Here is a 19,327-nt window from a genome sequence, read left to right on the forward strand (position 1 = left end):
TCGATCCAGAGTCCTCCCCCATCTCCATGCCCAGCTCCTCCTCCCACGTTTCCTATGTCTCGTCCAGTGGGGCCCTTACATCTAACATTCGTCCATATACGTCGGCGCAGTTACTGTCCGGGTATTGCCCATTACCAGCAGTTTGTCGAGTAAGGTGTGTCCGGGTAGCTGGGGGTTTGCGGCGGTCTCTTTGTGGAGGCCGTTCCTCAATTGCAGGTATCCAAGCTCATTCCCTTTCAGGAGCTGAAGCTTTTCTGATAGTTCCCCCAGCATTGCTTCTTTGCCGTCTACGTAGAGGTCCCCTACTGTCAGTAACCCCTCGTCCTGTCTCCATGTTTTGAAGGAGGCATCTACTGTTGCCGAGATTAATTTATGGTTTTTGCAGATTGGGGCCGCAGCGAACATTGGGCCAAGATTGAAATGATGCCTGAGCTGGTTCCAGGTCCACAGCATGGACACCACAACCGCTTTCTCCAGCATTTGGCTGGGAGAAATGGGAGTGTGGCTGTAGCCAGTGCCTGGAGGGATAATAATAATAATAATATTTTATTGTCACAAGTCGGTTTACATTAACACTGCAATGAAATTACTGTAAAAAGCCCCTAGTCGCCACATTCTGGCGCCTGTCCGAGTACACAGAGGGAGAATTCAGAATATTCAATTCACCTGACAGCACGTCTTTCGGGACTTGTGGGAGGAAACCGGAGCACCCGGAGGAAACCCACGCAGACACGCGGAGAACGTGCAGACTCCACACAGACAGTGACCCAAGCCGGGAATCGAACCTGGGACCCTGTAGCTGTGAAGCAACAGTGCTACCCACTGTGCTACCATGCTTCCCACAGGGTTGTCCCAATACCTTCCAATGGAGGTCTCCTCCATTCACAATAATTCCACCTCCCGCTCTCACACCCACCCTGACACTTTCTGCATTCACTGCCCAATGGTAGAGTAGGAGGTTTGGCAGAGCCAGGCCCCACATATTCCTCCATCTTTGTAAGATGCTTTTATGGATTCTGGGATTTTTTTCCCGCCCACGCAAACGTCATAATTAATTTATCTACTTTAGTGAAGAAGGTCTTGGGGATGAAGATTGGGTGGGATCTGAATCGGAAGAGGAATCTTTTTTTTAATAAATTTAGATTACCCAATTATTTTTTCCAATTAAGGGGCAATTTAGCGTGGCCAATCCACCTACTCTGCACATTTTTGGGTTGTGGGGGCGAAACCCACGCAGACACGGGGAGAATGTGCAAACTCCACACAGACAGTGACCCAGAGCCGGGATCGAACCTGGGACCTCAGCGCCGTGAGGCGGTTGTGCTAACCACTAGGCCACCGTGCTGCCCCGGAAGAGGAATCTTGGCAGCACGTTCATTTTTATTGTCTGCACTCTTCCCATCAGGGAGAGCGGGAGCGAGTCCCACTTTTTGGACATTGTGAATTCTCCCTCTGTGTACCCGAACAGGCACCAAAATGTGGCGACTAGGGGCTTTTCACAGTGACTTCTGTTATGGGTCAGGGTTTAGAGAATCCCAAAGTGTATCATGGAGTTCAACTGACCCACAACTTTTAATAGATTGTGGTATGGGGAGAACACGGCCCACTCTACAGGTATGGTACAGCAGAAATGGAAAAGTATTTTTAAAAACAAAACAATGTTTATTCTATGAACTCAAGTTAACCTTTTTGAAACATACAGTGAACATCTTAGCAACCATCAATTCAAATACACCCCCCCCCCCCCCCCCAAAGACTACAACACTAAGTAATCCTTAAGCTGTTCTTTTAACATCCAAAAAACTTAACAAACCTTCAAACAGGAACACATCAGAGTTTACATTCAATACTGAGACCTTTTACAATTCTTGGTTCACCAAATGATCCATAGATAGTCTTTGGATGGCAGACTTCAGATGCAGCTCACTGAAAAACACAGACACACCCAAGCTTTTTCTCAAGCTGAAACTAAAAAGCAGAAGTAGAGCTCAGCTCCACCCACACTCTGACATCATTCCAGTAACATGAGCAGCTCCATTTCTTTTTTTTCTTTTTTTCTTTTTCTTTTTTATAAATTTAGAATACCCAATTATTTTTTCCAATTAAGGGGCAATTTAGAGTGGCCAATCTACCTATCCTGCACATCTTTGGGTTGTGGGGGTGAAACCCATGTAGACACGGGGAGAATGTGCAAACTCCACACGGACAGTGACCCAGGGCCGGGATTCGAACCCGGGTCCTCAGCGCCGTAGGCAGCAATGCTAACCACTGTGCCACCATGCTTCCCAGCAGCTCTATTTCTTAAAGGTACATTTCTTAAACACCCATTTCTTAAAGGTACTCTCACATGACACTTCATTGCTGTGTTAATGTAAGCCTACTTGTGACAATAAAGATTATTATTACTTACTTCCTCCGCTAGGCTCGACAGTTTTCACTTATGGATTTGCGCCCAGTAATGGGCTATCTGGATCTCCAGGTATTGGAATTTAGTTTGGGACAGTTTGAACGACAGCCTCTCCAGCTCTGGTTCTCCCCTCGGGCTCACGCGGAAGATTCAGCTCTTTCTCAGTTTAAGTTTGTAACCTGAGAAAGCTCCAAACTTCATTAAGAGTTTTATTATTACTCCCATGCTTGCTGGGGGGTTTAAGGATGAGAGGAGCAGGTCATCTGCATAGAGAGACTCTATGCTTCCTGTCTCCTCTCTGGATGCCTCTCCAATGATCTGAGAGTGATAGCCAGTGGCCCGATTGCCAGGGCAAATAGCAACAGGTACAAAGGGCATCCCTGCCTTGTGCCTCTGTGCAGCCAGAATTATTCAGAACTGGTGGCCTTTGTCTGCACACTCGCCATGGGAGCGCTGTACAGTACTTTCATCCACAGGGTAAACCCTGGCCCAAACCCACACCACTCAGTACCCTCCACGAGTTTATCAGATTCTGCTCTTTGCTTCACAACAGCCTCTTTTCCCAGAGAGAGAGCCATCAGATTCTGAAAAGCACCTCAAAGAAATAATGTCCAGTCACTCAAGGTCGGAATTGAACCCTTGTCACTGGCACTATGAGGCAGTAGTGCTAACTACTGTGTTGCCGTGCCACCCATTGTTGTTGGCTAGCAATCTAGAAACTCAGGGGAATGCTCTGACTATTGTTGAAGAACTCCTTTGACAAATTGGTCACCTCATGATACCTCTGATCTTGGGAGAGAATAAGGGCGCGATTCTCCCATATGGGGAGAAATCGTGAGGCTGGCGTCAAATCCGGGCGGGTTTGACGCCAGCCCCCCCCCCCCCTTCCCGACCGGGAACCGATTCTGGTCCCCGGTCGGGGCTAGCATCCCGACGCCGTAAACTCCGGCATCGTGGGCTTAACGAATTTCGTTAAGCCCGCTTGCCAGAGTTAGCGCCGGCTGACGCGTCATATGACGTCAGCCGCGCATGCGCGGATTGGAAGACTACAACCCGCGCATACGCGGATGACGTCATCGCGCATTTGCGCGAAACCCGCGCATGTGCGGGCCGGGATGCCCCTCAGCCGCCCCGCGAATGGATACTGCGGGGCGGCGGAAGGACAAAGAGTGCGCGGGCATCGGGCCCGCTGCCCGCGATCGGTGCCCACCGATCGCGGGCCCATGGCACCCTTGGCACGGCCGTGGTACTGCCGTGCCAATCGGTGCCATGGTTTTAAAAATCGAGAGTTTACGGCCGTTTTTACGAACGGCCAGACCAGGTGTGTTTGCCGTTCGTAAAAACAGCCGTAAAGGGCTGGGAACTCGGCCCATCGATCAGCTGAGAATCGCTGCCGGCCGTAAAAAAACGGCGGCAGCGATTCGTATCGGGAGTCGGGCGTGGGGGGGGGGGAGAATAGCGGGAGGGCGTCGGAACAGCGTGGCCGTAAAATTTTACGAGCCACGCTATTCTCCGCACCGTCGGGAGTGTGGAGAATCTCGCCCAGAGCTCCTCATATCAGGCAAAAAGAAAGTTCTGTTGCAGATTGTTCCGGAAGCTGGGAGTTGTGTTGAGTTTTCACACTCAAATCATACACCTAAATAAGAAATACATCACAAAATAATAAAAACCTCGGCCGGGATTCTCCCCTACCCGGCGGGGCGGGGGTCACGGCGTAGCGGAGTGGCAGCAACCACTCCGGCGTCGGGCCTCCCCAAAGGTGCGTAATTCTCCGCACCTTTAGGGGCTAGGCCCACGCCGGAGTGGTTGGCGCCATGCCGACTGGCGCCAAAACCGGCGCCAATGGCCTTTGACGCCTGCCGCCTGGCGTCGGGGCTGGCCAAAAGGCCTTCGCCGGTTCGTGCATGCGCCGGTGCGTCAGCAGCCACTGACATCACCACCGGCGCATGCGCAGTAGGGGGGTTCTCTTCCGCCGCTGCCACGGCCTCCACCATGGCGGAGGCGGAAGAGAAAAAGAGTGCCCCCATGGCACTGGCCCGCCCGCCGATCGGTGGGCCCCGATCACGGGCCAGGCCACCGTGGCGCACCCCCAGGGGTCCGATCGCCCCGCGCCCCCCCAGGACTCCGGAGGCCCGCTCACGCCGCCAATCCCGCCACCACTAGAAGTGGTTGGAACCACGTCGGCTGGATTGGCCTCTCAGCGGCGGGACTTCGGCCTATCGCGAGGGCACGCCGATCGGCGGGGCGTGATTCCCGCCCCCCGCCAATTCCCGGGTGGCGGAGAATTCCAGCCACGGTGGGGGCGGGATTTACGCCGGCCCCGGGCAATTCTCCAACCCTGCGGAGATCGGAGAATTTCGCCCCTCTTTTAAAAAGTATATTTTTATTCTCCTTTTTCACATTTCTCCCAAATTTACACCAACAATAAACAATAATCAGTAATGAATGTCAATCCCCATATAAATAACAATGATCCCATCCTCCCACCAACCCCCAAACATTAGCCCGCATGTTAACATAAACAAATAACAAAGAGGAATCAGGAATCACCCATAGTCACCATTAACACATACAGTCCCCCTCCCCCAATTCTCCGAACACCGTTCGATGTGATCCAATTCTCGAAAGTGCATAATGAATAACGCCCATGAATTGTAGAACACCTCCAACAGTCCCCTCAGTTCAAATTTGAAATACTAAAAAACTCTTGACGTGGTTTTGATTTAATCACCATTGCATTCACAACATTGGAAAACAGTCTTCATACTTGAGAGGACAATTCAGTAGGAAGTGCTAATACTTTGCGCAAGTCAAGGAGACACATCCAGAGTGGGAATTGGGTCTTGGTAATTTGGTGCAGTGAGGTAATCAGGAAGGGTAAGTGGTAAATCTAATTCTGCTGTTTTTCAGTTAAAAGTGCAGTGTGTAGCTTAGTGTCTGATTGGCTGAAGCTGCCCCCACCCTAATTTCTGAGAGGCAGTTATCTGTCACCTGAGGCCTGTTTAGGGACACAAAGGTGTACATTGTATTCCTCTCTTTGAAGCTTAAGTAGTGTGAGTCACCCTGGTTAGCTGAGGTCTGTATAAAAGACAGACAGAAAGCGCACTCAGTAAGCTTTGCGCAAGTCGAGGAGACACAGCTGGAGTGAGGCCCATCCAGAGTGGGAAGTTGGAACTTGGTAATTTGGTGGAGTGAGGTAATTCGGTGCAGAGTGGGAGAAGGTGCTTTTTCTCTACTGTTTTGTTCTCTCTCTTTCTTCTGGCCTGTAACTTTTAATCTGCAGGGAGAGAACCAGAGAGCATCCTGGGAAGGTGTGTGTGTGTGTGGTAGAGGGTTGCAGTGCTCTGACTGTGAGATGTGGCAGGTCAGGGAGGCTTCCAGCGTCCCGGATGGCTTCATCTGCAGAACGTCCACCCAACCGGAGCTCCTCACAGACCGCGTGGTTCGGTTGGAGCAGCAGTTGGATGCACTTAAGGGCATGCAGGTGGCGGAAAGTGTCATAGATAGCAGTTATATAAATGTGGTAACACCCAAGGTGCAGGCAGAGAAATGGGTGACCACCAGAAAGGGCAGGCAGTCAGTGCAGGAATCCCCTTGTGGTTGTCCCCCTCTCGAACAGGTATACCCCTTTGGATACTGTCGGGGGGGGAATAGCCTATCCGGGGAAAACAGCAGCAGCCAGAGCAGTGGCACCACGGCTGGCTCTGATGTTCAGAAGGGAGGGTGAAAGCGCAGAAGAGCAATAGTCATAGGGGACTCTGGCCCCTGGTACCAATCCCTGTCCCACACACCTGTAACCCCGCCCTCCCCACCCAGAGGATGTCTGGACCCCACTGTCAGCAGTGTGCACATTCCCCACTCTGCACCAGATGCCAGCATCCATACCAGCCGTCATGGCCAGGTGCCCTGATCACGAAGGCCACTAGCTACCTATCCCTGTGCTTGCACGCATCTGACTGCCTAACATTCACCTTCTGTCTCCTCACAACCGCTGGGAGAGGGAGAAGACCGGAGGGGGGGGGGGGCTGTCGGACCTGCAGTGCCCGGAGGGGGCGCTGTCGGACCTGCAGTGCCCGGAGGGGGGGCTGTCGGACCTGCAGTGCCTCACCGTCACAGAGCAGTGGGCACTGGACCTGGTTGGTGGGCCCCGGAAAGAGAGGGCAGTCACCGAGGCGGAAGTCGTCTTCGGGCGAGCAAGTGAGAGTCCCCTGAACATAGAACATAGAACAGTACAGCACAGAACAGGCCCTTGTTTCAGTTCATCATGGCACATCATTCATCCCCAAACCCCCACTACCACCCCCACCACAACCTCCACACCCCCCCTCCACCACCACCACCACAATGCCCACACCCCCCCCACCCCAACCACAACCACCACCACCACCACAACGCCCACACCCCCACTACCACCCCCACCACAACCTCCACACCCCCCTCCACCACCACAACCTCCACACCCCCCTCCACCACCACCACCACAACCTCCACACCCCCCTCCACCACCACCACCACAACCCCCACCCCCACCACAACCTCCACACCCCCCTCCACCACCACCCCCACTACCACCACCACCACAACGTCCACACCCCCACCACCACCACAACGCCCACACCTCCCCCCCCCCCCCCACCACCTCCACAACCCCCACAACCCCTTCCGCTACTACCAACATCCCCCTCCACTACCACAACCCTCACACCATCCCCACAGCTTGTATGGTGACATGCATCCTGTCGATCACCCCTGGACCTGGGCATCTCGCGGATGACGGTGAACCCTGCTGCCCGGGCATCCTGGTGGGCTCGGTCTATATTGAAATGGATGTATTGAGCTGACTGGGCATATCGGGCCTATGTTTTGGTATGGAAGCACCTGTGTACCGAGGCCTGTGAGATCCCAGACAGGTCCCCACTTGACGCCTGGAAGGACCCGGTGGCGTTTGGGTTCAGGGCGACAGTCACCTTGATGACCACCGGGAGCTGGTTTCTTCCCCATACCCACACAGTGCCAGATGCGCCATGATCTGGAAGATATGCCGTATGGTCCTCCTGCTCAGCCAGAATCTTTGACTGTATGCCCGGTCCGGCAGGTCCGTGAATGACAGGCAAAGCCGGTACACAAGGCCTCATGCAGTGCCTCCTTAGCGCCTCCTCCTCGGCCTGTTGGCAGGCCAGCTCTTCTTCCTCACCAGCTGCCTCCTGTTCCTCTGGGACAGGCTCCACTGCTGCAGCTTCCTCCTCAAATAGCTCCTCCTCGTAGAGCCTCAATGTTAGGGCAGCCAGGATGAAGGCCACATTCTTGGTGGGATTCTGATAGTCATTGTCTGTAGAGGGTGACAGTCAGACTTGTTAATCTGGTGCGTACGTCTGTACCCACCCAGGTCCAATGGGCTACACGGTGGCCACGTTCTGCACTGCAGAGCCTGCCCCCATATGTCCCCCTCCCCCCAACTCTTCCCCATCCCAATACCCACCTCTGGCTGTTTCCCCTGGCACCCTGCCCTCTGCATCTATGGCCCCATTGTGCCTGGCACCTTGGGAGCCTCTGGCCCTGGTGCCCATCCCTCCTGCCAGGGGTATTGTTGGCTGGTGCTACTCATGCCAGCGGTATGCTCCGCGGCCTCTGTCCAGCACCGTCCTGTAGGGGCTACTGTGGGCTGGTGAGCCGTATACTGCCCTGCTGGTGTGTGGCGGCCAGTTGTCAGGGGGAGTGTGGGGATAGAGTGCGGGTTGGTGAGGTGGAGAGTGGGGGTTTGAGTGCGGGAGTGGTGGGATGGAGGATGGGGGGTGGAGTGCGGGGTGGGGTAGAGGCTGGAGGCTGTGGGGTGAAGGGTGGGAGTGGTGTGCGGGGATGGTGGGGTGGAGGGTGGGTGGGTGGTGTGTGGGGTTGGTGGGGGCTGGGGTGTGGGGGTTTGGGATGGTGGGGGCACCCATACGGCTACCGTCAATCTGCGCCTCCACACTGGGCGGTCAGTGGCGTCGCAGCAAGATGGCTGCCTTGCAGGCTGCAACAGTGGCAGTGCCTGGGCCCATGGGGGATCATCCGGCCTGGCAGACGCTCTCTGCACAACCCCCCTTGCAGTCAGCCCTGCCAGTGGAAAGACCGGCAGCCCATGGTTGTGACTCTGCATGTCTTACCTCCTCTCTCGAAATCAGCCACGATAAGTGAAACTCGCCATCGGCAATTCCTCCCGGCAGAGGCAGAGCATTGTGGAGGCCCTGGAGAAAACCGGGTCAGGCCCGCTAATGATATGCAAATGCCGTTCAATGTACGTGCGGAATAAATGCATTGACGCCGCTGTCGAGGCACTGGAGCATGGGATTCTCACGTCATCCACGGCCTGACCTGCAACTCTCCGCCCAATCGCCTTTCCCGATTCCGGCGTCGGCCAACGGAGAATCCTGACCAAGATGTATAATGGCAGCGCCACAGCTTCTGATTTAGATCTGGTTAGCATTGAGATGCCTGCTAGTCATTCCTCCCACAACTGGTGGCGCTGTGGTGAGGTGTTCAGGAGTCGCTGCCATTATGTGTGCTGTTGTGTAACAAACATAACTCAAAGATGAAAGTCCCTTGAACTAAGAATAATCATTACCATGCGGTATATTCACAATCTGACTCTCTTCACCATGGGAACTCTTCTCCAGTTGGTTGGCTTGGCAGCCTTCTGTTCCCAACAATCTGAGGAATTACATTCTGACATTTCTTGCTGAGTAATTGTTTGGGTCTGACCCTACATCTGATATCCCATGAAGGTATCGTAGCGCAAGGAGTAATTAAAAAAAAATAATGTTTGGTCTAAGGCAAGATGCCAAAGACTTTAATAAAGTGGCTGATTGACAAAGTGTGACTGAGTCACTCAATGTAAACTTCCATTAAATCCTTAACCGTCACTGTTTGATAAAAGGAGTTGGTGGGGTTTTATATTTCCGCAAAGGTCATGCTTTCTGCTTTTATCTCAGTCTATTCATGAGTGATCACCATGAACATTCCTACCCTCCTTAGTCAGTGAGCCTCAACTTCAAAGCTTCATTTCCCAGGAATTTGTTCTGTAAACTTAATGAAAAAAATGCATTGTGAATGTGGACACAGGTTAATGTTATTCATGTCCTACAAAATGCAAAACATGATTTCCCTTTCATGTAATTGTGTTAACTTTGCCTAATGATATTGTGATTATCCAAATGCTCTGTTACTGTGGTCTTCGACACACTAAATACAGAATTAGTGACACTGAATTACCTTGTCCACTCCATCTTTTGCCGACTTTGGATCACTGACCCCTGTTGTCCTCACTGACTGAACACCTCTCCCTCCTCAGTTCTTCAGATCCTCCATTTCTTTCAAATGCCATGACAACTGTGAAATATCTCCTTCATTGCCCAGCTAACTGAGGTGATCAGTCTGCTCCTTAGTTTTGCTCCTTAAGGTGGGAGCTGTTGGGGGGGGGGGGGGGGGGGGGGGGTTAACCCTAGATAGACCCTTACTGGTGTGGACATGTTCCATCGTCACGATAGCGAAAGGATCTCCTCAACTCCATGGATATTAGTAAGGTTCACTTTGAAGTGTAAGTAGTTTGGCTATCAGGATGCTCCTCTTCACCTCCCTCCTGCTGCCTGATCCCATTGTACATGTGTGGTGATATAACCACTGTAGATATGTGTACTTGCAGTAGGGGGATGTTTGGCTGTACCTGTAATACAGGTTCCTCCGGTAAGCCCCTACTGGCTAGCTCCACCCACAGGGAGCTTGTGTATAAATATGCGTGTGAGTCACTCAGACCCTAGTCTACAGTTGCAGATGGAGGGACGGCATCGTACAACAATAAAGCCTCTATTGTGCTAGTCTCTCGGCATTGAGTATAATTGTTAGCGCTACAATTTATTGTTGTACGATTTCCCATTCACCATGGACATCAGAATCAAGCCTGACCGTCTGCAGCTGGATCCGCAGTCGCCTCACGCCAGAAAACACTTTGTTCACTGGCTCGCAGTCTTCGAGGCCTACATCTCTTCAGCAGACCCTCCCCCGACGGAGGCTCAGAAAAAGCAACTCCTGTACTCCAGACTTAGCTCCAGTGTCTTTCCGCTCATTCGAGATGCGACTGACTACACCACAACTATGGAACTGCTCAAGGAGAACTATGCACAGTCGGCGAACACCCTGTTTGCGAGGCATCAACTCGCGTCCAGCATCCGGGTGAGTTGATTGAGGACTTCTGGAGGGCCCTTATACCTCTGGTACGAGACTGCGACTGCCGGGCCCTCACAGCCACGGAACATTCTGATTTACTCATGTGCGATGCCTTTGTGACAGGCATTGCATCGGACCCCATCCGGCAACGACTGCTGGAAGGGGTCGCCCCCGACCTCGCGGCCGCAAAGGCCCTGGCGCTTTCCATGACGGCCGCCTCCCGTAGTGTGCGAACTTACTCCGCTAGCCACTCGGCCCACCCGTCCTACCCCTCGTGGACCCCGCAAACGGCCCCCCGGGCCCACCCGTCCTACCCCTCGTGGACCCCGCAAACGGCCCCCCCCCAGCAGCCGCCCCCGCACACTATGCCTGCGCTGCCCGCCGCACCACACCCCCTGGGGGTCCCCACTGTTACTTTTGCGGTCAGCAGAAGCACCCCCGCCAGCGCTGCCCGGCCCACACCGCGACCTGCAAAGCTTGTGGCAAGAAAGGCCACTTTGCAGCGGTGTGTCAGTCCCGGACGGTCGCCGCTATCGCGCCCCCGGTCCCCTCGCCTCAGCCGCTCGCTCAATGGGCCCCGCCGTCCGCTTCCCCCGACCCCACGTGCGATCAGTGGGCGCCGCCATCTTTCGCCGTCCCGCCACGTGCACTCCATGGGTGCCGCCATCTTCATCCACCACCGCCATGTGCGTTCCATGGGCGCCGCCATTTTGTTCCGACCCCACAACGTGCGCTCAATGGGCACCGCCATTTTACCCACAGGTACTGCAGATGCCGCCATCTTGTCTCCAGATGCCGCCATTTTGTCCTCTCCCCGGGTTGGGGCCACGGGACACGGGTCGCTACCGCTCCTCGTCGGACTCATCTGACTCAACCGGCGATCGACCGCTGCTCGCCTCCGTTACGCTCGACCAGTCCCGTCCTCGCACCCTGGCACCCTCTTCCACATCGGTGCTGGTCAACGGCCACTTGACCTCCTGCCTCATCGACTCCGGGAGCACCGAGAGCTTCGTCCACCCGGACACGGTAAGGCGCTATTCCCTTGCGGTCCATCCCGCCAACCGGCAGATCTCTCTCACCTCCGGGTCCCACTCTGTCCCGATCCGGGGTTTCTGCCTGGTTAAACTTACTGTACAGGGCGTGGAATTCAACCGTTTCCATCTGTACATTCTCCCCAACCTCTGCGCGTCACTCTTACTAGGCCTGGATTTCCAGTGCAATCTCCAGAGCCTCACCTCAAAGTTGGCAGACCCCTACCTCCCCTCACCGTTTGCGGCCTCGCGACCCTCCCTCACTCTTTGCCAATCTGACCACATATTGCAAGCCCGTCGCCACCAGGAGCAGACGGTACAGCACCCAGGACAAGGCCTTCATCAGGTCCGAAGTCCAGCGGCTGCTTCGGGAGGGTATCATCGAGGCCAGCAACAGCCCTTGGAGAGCCCAGGTGGTAGTGGTTAAGACCGGGGAGAAGCACAGGATGGTCATGGACTACAGCCAGACCATCAACCGGTACACGCAGCTCGACGCGTACCCCCTCCCCCGCATTTCTGAGATGGTCACTCAGATTGCACAGTACCGGGTCTTCTCTACTATTGACCTGAAATCCGCCTACCACCAGCTCCCCATCCGTAAATCGGACCGTCCCTACACTGCCTTCGAGGCAGACGGTCGTCTGTACCAATTTCTTAGGGTTCCCTTCGGCGTCACGAATGGAGTCTCGGTATTTCAGCGAGAAATGGACCGAATGGTTGACCGGTACGGACTGCAGGCCACCTTCCCGTACCTCGACAATGTCACCATCTGCGGCCATGACCAGCAGGACCATGATGCCAACCTTTATAAATTCCTCCACACCGCATCTCTCCTTAATCTCACGTACAACAAGGAGAAATGCGTGTTCCGCACTAACCGCTTAGCCATCCTCGGCTATGTAGTCCAAAACGGACTACTGGGGCCCGATCCCAACCGCATGCGCCCCCTCATGGAGCTCCCAATCCCCCACTGCCCCAAGGCCCTCAAACGCTGCCTTGGGTTTTTTCTTATTACGCCCAGTGGGTCCCACAATACGCGGACAAGGCCCGCCCACTTATCCAGTCCACACATTTTCCCCTCTCGGCCGAGGCACAACAGGCCTTCGCCCGCATTCGATCTGACATAGCCACGGAAGGGATGTACGCAGTAGACGAGACACTGCCTTTCCAAGTAGAGAGCGACGCTTCAGATGTCGCAGTTGCCGCCACGCTGAATCAGGCAGGCAGACCCGTGGCATTCTTTTCCCGCACCCTCCACGCCTCCGAAATTCGGCATTCCTCTGTTGAAAAGGAGGCCCAGGCAATCGTTGAAGCTGTGCGGCATTGGAGGCATTACCTGGCCGGCAGGAGATTCACTCTCCTCACTGACCAACGGTCGGTAGCTTTCATGTTCAACAACACGCAGCGGGGCAAGATCAAGAATGATAAAATCTTGCGGTGGAGAATCGAGCTCTCCACCTTTAACTACGAGATCTTGTATCGCCCCGGCAAACTCAACGAACCCCCAGACGCCCTCTCCCGAGGTACATGTGCCAGCGCACAAGTGGACCAGCTCCGTGCCCTGCACGACAGCCTTTGCCATCCGGGGGTCACTCGGTTGTACCATCTAATCAAAGCCCGCAATCTGCCCTACTCCGTCGAGGAAGTACGGACAGTCACCAGAGACTGCCAGATCTGTGCGGAGTGCAAGCCGCACTTCTACCGGCCAGATCGCGCGCGCCTGGTGAAAGCATCCCGCCCCTTTGAACGCCTCAGCGTGGACTTCAAAGGGCCCCTTCCCTCCACCGACTGCAACACCTACATCCTTAGTGTGGTCGATGAATTTTCTAGGTTCCCCTTCGCCATCCCATGCCCGGATATGACGTCTGCCACCGTCATCAAGGCCCTGGATTCCATTTTCGCCCTGTTCGGTTTCCCCGACTACATACACAGTGACAGGGGATCCTCATTCATGAGCGATGAGCTGTGTCATTTCCTGCTCAGCAGGGGTATCGCCTCCAGCAGGACGACCAGCTACAACCCCTGGGCAAATGGGCAGGTAGAGAGGGAGAACGGGACGGTATGGAGGGCCGTCCAGCTGGCCCTACGGTCCAGGAACCTCCCAGCCGCTCGCTGGCAGCAGGTCCTCCCTGACGCGCTCCATTCCATTCAGTCGCTACTGTGCACCGCAACTAACAGTACACCCCATGAACGTGTTTTTGCCTTCCCTAGGAAGGCCACATCCGGGGTGTCGCTCCCGACATGGCTCACGACTCCGGGCCCAGTCCTTCTCCATAGGCATGTCCGGCACCACAAGGCGGAACCCCTGGTGGACAAAGTACGCCTCCTCCATGCCAACCCTCAGTATGCCTACATGGAGTTCCCCGACAGCCGCCACGACACAGTCTCGCTCCGGGACCTGGCTCCCTCAGGTGCCGATCCCATGCCCACACCCCTTTCTCTTCCCGTGCCAACCCCGGCACCCCCCCTATTCACCCCCACCAGGTCCATCCCTCATCCCCCTGCCCACCCTGGTGGACAAGGAAGATTTTGGCTCGCTCTCGGAGTCATCCCGCCAGCAGTCAGCACCAACACCGCCAACACCTGCACCATCGTTGCCATCACCGCCTGTGCCGACGTCGCCACCACAGCTACGCCGATCACAGCGGAACGTCCGACCACCGATTCGGCTCAACCTGTAACCTGCTAACCGGATGGACTCTTGATTTTCCTTGTTGGACCCTCTTGTAAATAGCATCCTTTGTATTAGAGTTACATGTCACCCCCGCCGGACTCATTTTTTTTTACAGGGGTGAATGTGGTGAGATAACCACTGTAGTTATGCATACTTGCAGTAGGGGGATGTATGGCTGTACCTGTAATACAGGTTCCTCCGGTAAGCCCTTGCCGGCTAGCTCCGCCCACAGGGAGCTTGTGTATAAATATGCGTGTGAGTCACTCAGACCTTTAGTCTACAGTTGCAGATGGAGGGACAGCATCGTACAACAATAAAGCCTCTATTGTACTAGTCTCTCGGCTTTGAGTATAATTGTTAGCGCTACAACATGCGCTGGTGCTTGTCACTCCAAGAGTTAGGGATGCAGGGTATTGTGACATGCTCAGTTGAGGCTGGTCATTTCCCCCCCTCCCCATCCCCCAAACTAACAGGCAACGACTGCACTCTGTGTCTCGTGGAATCAGTCCCATCCATTGAGATCATGAATGAATTCAAATAGACCCAAACACCCAGGGTGAAGGTCTATTGAAGGCTTCAGGCGGTATTCTCCCCACCCCCCCAGCGTGAGTCGCGCCACGCCACCCTGACCCCCCGCTCGCGATTCTCCCACCCCCCACAAAACCAGCGCCGCGAGAATCGCACCGGGCTGCTCGGAAAATCGCCGCAAACGGCGAGCGGCGATTCTCCTGCCCGGATGGGCCGAGCGGCCACTCCGACACGACAGGGTCCTGCCGGCATTGTCCACCCCTGGTCGCTGCCACTGGGAACTGTGTGGGAACGCTGAGGGGGCAGCCCGTGGGGGGGGGGGGGGCTCCTTCACCGGGGGGGCCTCCGATGGCGTCTGGCCCGCGATCGGGGCCCACCGATCAGTGGGCTGGCCTCTTCCCCCCTCCCCGGGCCTGCCTCCTTCCGCGGCCGTCCTCAGAACACCGGCGCCATGTTGGTGAGGGACCGGCGCGTGGAAGAATTTCCCCACGCATGCGCAGGATGGCGCGGCCCAACTGCGCATGCGTGAGTTGGTGCGGTGCCCATTTGGCACCGCGTAAGGAGGCTGGAGCGGTGTAAACCACTCCAGACCGTGCTGGCCCCCTGTGGGGGCCAGAATAGGTTGTCCCGGGAGCGGAGAATACCGCCCCTTATCTTTCAATAGGGCATTAAACTGAGTCCCCCGTCTGCCCTCTTAGTAGGATGCGAGAGATCCCATGACAGTGTTTTGAAGACAAGGGGCTGGATTCTCTGTTGTTGGACCTATGTCCCCACGCCATCGTAAAAACTGTGACCTTTCATGGCAGCAAAACTGGCATGAAAAGGCCCCATATTCACAGCCCTGCAGGGGGCTAGAAGGGACCCGTCGTGAATCTAGCAGCATTAACTGCAGACACGGGTCCCTGTACTCCCAGGTAGGAGGCCGTGCCTGCGCATGGCGGCGGCCTCCAGCGGCCGCGCCGTGCTCCATGGTGGACTCAGACCGTGGAGCTGGACCAACCAAATAATTCCCCCGATCGGCTGTGTGCCCGACCTGGACCGCCCACCCAACATTAGCCCGGTCCCGGCCCCCCTCTACACTCCAATCGGCCCGTCCCCGACCATGGCAGTCACGGACTCAGTCCTCCGCCGCCACGTGAGTATCCCAAATGGCAGAACCACATTAGATCCACGCTATCGGGACTTCGGCTGGTCGGGGGCAGAGGATAGCGGGGTGGGCCACCAGCAATGGCCGCAGGTAGGGGTTACGCGGTGCAGCATATTCGCCGTCAGGGTGCGGAGAATCCAGCCCAGGCTGCCCGTAAATATTTATCCTGTCACTGATATCACTAAAATAGATCATTGGTCGTTATCCCATTGCTGCTTGTGGGATCTTGCTGTGTGCAAATTGGTTGCTACATTTCCCCCCAGTACATCAGTAAGAGCATTTTAAAAGTACTTCATTGGCTGTGAAAGACGCTATACAAATGCAAATCTTTCATTCGCGTTTTGTGTGTACACACTGAAGATGCCTCGCCCAAGTGCATGTTTGTGCCTGCTACTTGGCTTGGACAGAAAAGCAAAGTAAACTGAACTTTTCTTCCTGTCCCATTAGATGTACTTCAGACTTGGCAGCACCAGCTCTGGAGGGGCAATGAACTGCATTGAACCCACTACGATTCCCAATAGTCTTCAAATCCGATATCACTGAGTTGATCAGATTCCATCAGATTCATTCTGTAGTCATGAATCTGAAAGAGTAGTTGAGAGAGTTATCAGTTTAGTGACAGGAGAATAGTTAAAGAACATGAGGATATTCATATCTTTCCTCCCGCTGATTGTCCACGCTATCGAACATTCCACTGTAGCACCTCCAGGTAAGGGAAGTTTCATGGCATTTTGTTATAATTGAAAGGATTCAGTAAAACACGTTGAAAATCCTCGCTCAGTAAAATGATCAGCTCATCAGAGAGAGAGAGAGGGAGAGGGATCTGTCTGAACATACATTTGATGACAGGAATGGAAAGAATTCCAGCACAATTAAAACAGAAAAACTTAAGTCTAATTTGCAAGAACGTGATACAATTAATTTTGAATGTTTCAGGGTGTTCCACTGTTTGGGGTGTGGGGCACTTACGAAGGTCCTCCCAGGTCAATACCAAGGACCCTCAGCAATGGATTTGAGTCAGAATGAAGCTTCTACTCTGCTCTGTGCTAGATATTCTGTAGACCATTCTCAACATGGCTCGCAGGGCCCACAATGTTGAAAACTGCGCAGTGGTATGTTTTGGAAGAGGAATGAAAGGCACACCCAATGGAGAAGAGAAGACAGAGAACCTGGTCATTAAAGGTGACCGAGCCTGGAGATAAGATCGTTAAAAGTAAAGCAAATGGAGTCCAAGAGCCTCCAAATCGATATTGCTGTTCCAGTTCCTCAGACGCCTAAGCTTCCAGTATGACAATCAGGACACACGTGCTGATTCCATTCAACAAGTGTCACTGTCACCATATTGGTAAAAGCAACAAAGGAGGCGCCCAGAGAAATGCCTGAAACAGATGTCCTATTGTCCATTTGAGGCCCACTTTTAAACCTGGGCTGCCCTCTGAAAATTGCATTCAGGAAAATATGGTTTTCACACATCCCTTAAAGGGCACTGTGCCTGTGCAGAAAAGTGTTTTTTTTTAAAACAGACTTACCTCAATGTGTAGTCAGGAGTAATACCCCACTTTTGTGCCCTTTCAAACCATAATCCCTCAGAATAAAACAGTCCCAAATTCAAAGTAAACCGTGGGTCTTAGCTTAGTGGTAACATCGTGCCTCTGAGTTCAAACCCCACTCCCAAGACTTGTATCCAAATTTGAAGTGCCGTTGTAGTGCTGCACTGTTGGGAGTGTTATTTTCCAAATGAGACATACATCAAATGTCCTGTCTGCCCTCTCAGGGAGCTGCAGAACATTCCCCTGGGGGTGGTGAACAGACTGAGGTCGTGGTCCACATTGGAACCAATGGCTTAGGTAGGAAGAGAGATGGGGGCTTGCAATCAGAATTTAGAGAGCTAGATAGAAAATTAGAAGACAGGATGTCAAATATAGTCATCTCCGGACTACTCCCAGTATCACGTGATAGTGAATACAGAAATAGTAGAGCGGGCGTTAGATTCCAGAGATACAGGAACTGGCTCTGGGGTAGCTGATGCAGGAGGGAGCGCTTTACATTCCTGGTACACTGGGACTGCCTCTGGGACAGATGGTCCAGGAGCGAGGGCTTTACATTCCTGGTACACTGGGACTGGCTCTGGGACAGATGGACCAGGAGTGAGGGCTTTACATTCTTGGGGTACTGGCAGTGGCTCTGGGGGAGATGGTCCAGGAGGGAGGGCTTTACATTCCTGGGGTACTGGCACTGGCTCTGGGGGTGATGGTCCAGAAGGGAGGGCTTTACATTCCTGGGGTACTAGCACTGGCACTGGGGGAGATGGTCCAGGAGGGAGGGCTTTACATTCCTGGGGTACTGGCACTGGCTCTGGGGGAGATGGTCCAGGAGGGAGTGCTTTAGATTCCCGGGGTACTAGCACTGGCTCTGGGGGAGATGGTCCAGGAGGGAGGGCTTTACATTCCTGGTACACTGGCACTGGCTCTGGGGGAGATGGTCCAGGAGGGAGGGCTTTACATTCCTGGGGTACTGGCACTGGCTCTGGGGGAGATGGTCCAGGAGGGAGGGCTTTACATTCCTGGGGTACTGGCACTGGCTCTGGGGGTGATGGTCCAGAAGGGAGGGCTTTACATTCCTGGGGTACTGGCACTGGCTCTGGGGGAGATGGTCCAGGAGGGAGGGTTTTACATTCCTGGTACACTGGCACTGGCTCTGGGACAGATGGTCCAGGAGGGAGGGCTTTACATTCCTGGTACACTGGGACTGCCTCTGGGACAGATGGTCCAGGAGGGAGGGCTTTACATTCCTGGGGTACTGGCACTGGCTCTGGGGGAGATGGTCCAGGAGGGAGGGCTTTACATTCCTGATACACTGGGACTGCCTCTGGGACAGATGGTCCAGGAGGGAGGGCTTTACATTCCTGGGGTACTGGCACTGGCTCTGGGGGAGATGGTCCAGGAGGGAGGGCTTTACATTCCTGGGGTACTGGCACTGGCTCTGGGACAGATGGTCCAGGAGGGAGGGCTTTACATTCCTGGGGTACTGGCACTGGCTCTGGGGGAGATGGTCCAGGAGGGAGGGCTTTACATTCCTGGGGTACTGGCGCTGGCTCTGGGGGAGATGGTCCTGAGGGAGGGCTTTACATTCCTGGGGTACTGGCACTGGCTCTGGGGGAGATGGTCCAGGAGGGAGGGCTTTACATTCCTGGGGTACTGGCACCGGCTCTGGGGGAGATGGTCCAGGAGGGAGGGCTTTACATTCCTGGTACACTGGCACTGGCTCTGGGACAGATGGTCCAGGAGTGAGGGCTTTACATTCCTGGGGTACTGGCACTGGCTCTGGGGGAGATGGTCCAG

The 19,327-nt window shown here is 54.5% G+C and overlaps 1 protein-coding gene across 1 annotated transcript in view; it reads left to right on the forward strand.

The window, feature by feature from the left end:
• Window positions 1–16,415: 16,415 nt before the first annotated feature.
• Window positions 16,416–19,327, forward strand: part of LOC119952919 (disintegrin and metalloproteinase domain-containing protein 10-like) — a 135,603-nt gene continuing 132,691 nt past the window's right edge. Inside the window, exon 1 of the mRNA XM_038776550.1 lies at window positions 16,416–16,695. Within this exon, the coding sequence (XP_038632478.1) occupies window positions 16,626–16,695 (70 nt within the window). The 5' untranslated portion in view covers window positions 16,416–16,625. The remainder of the gene's footprint in view (window positions 16,696–19,327) is intronic.

This window comes from Scyliorhinus canicula, chromosome 18, assembly GCF_902713615.1.
Source record: "Scyliorhinus canicula chromosome 18, sScyCan1.1, whole genome shotgun sequence".
Lineage (NCBI taxonomy): Eukaryota > Metazoa > Chordata > Chondrichthyes > Carcharhiniformes > Scyliorhinidae > Scyliorhinus > Scyliorhinus canicula.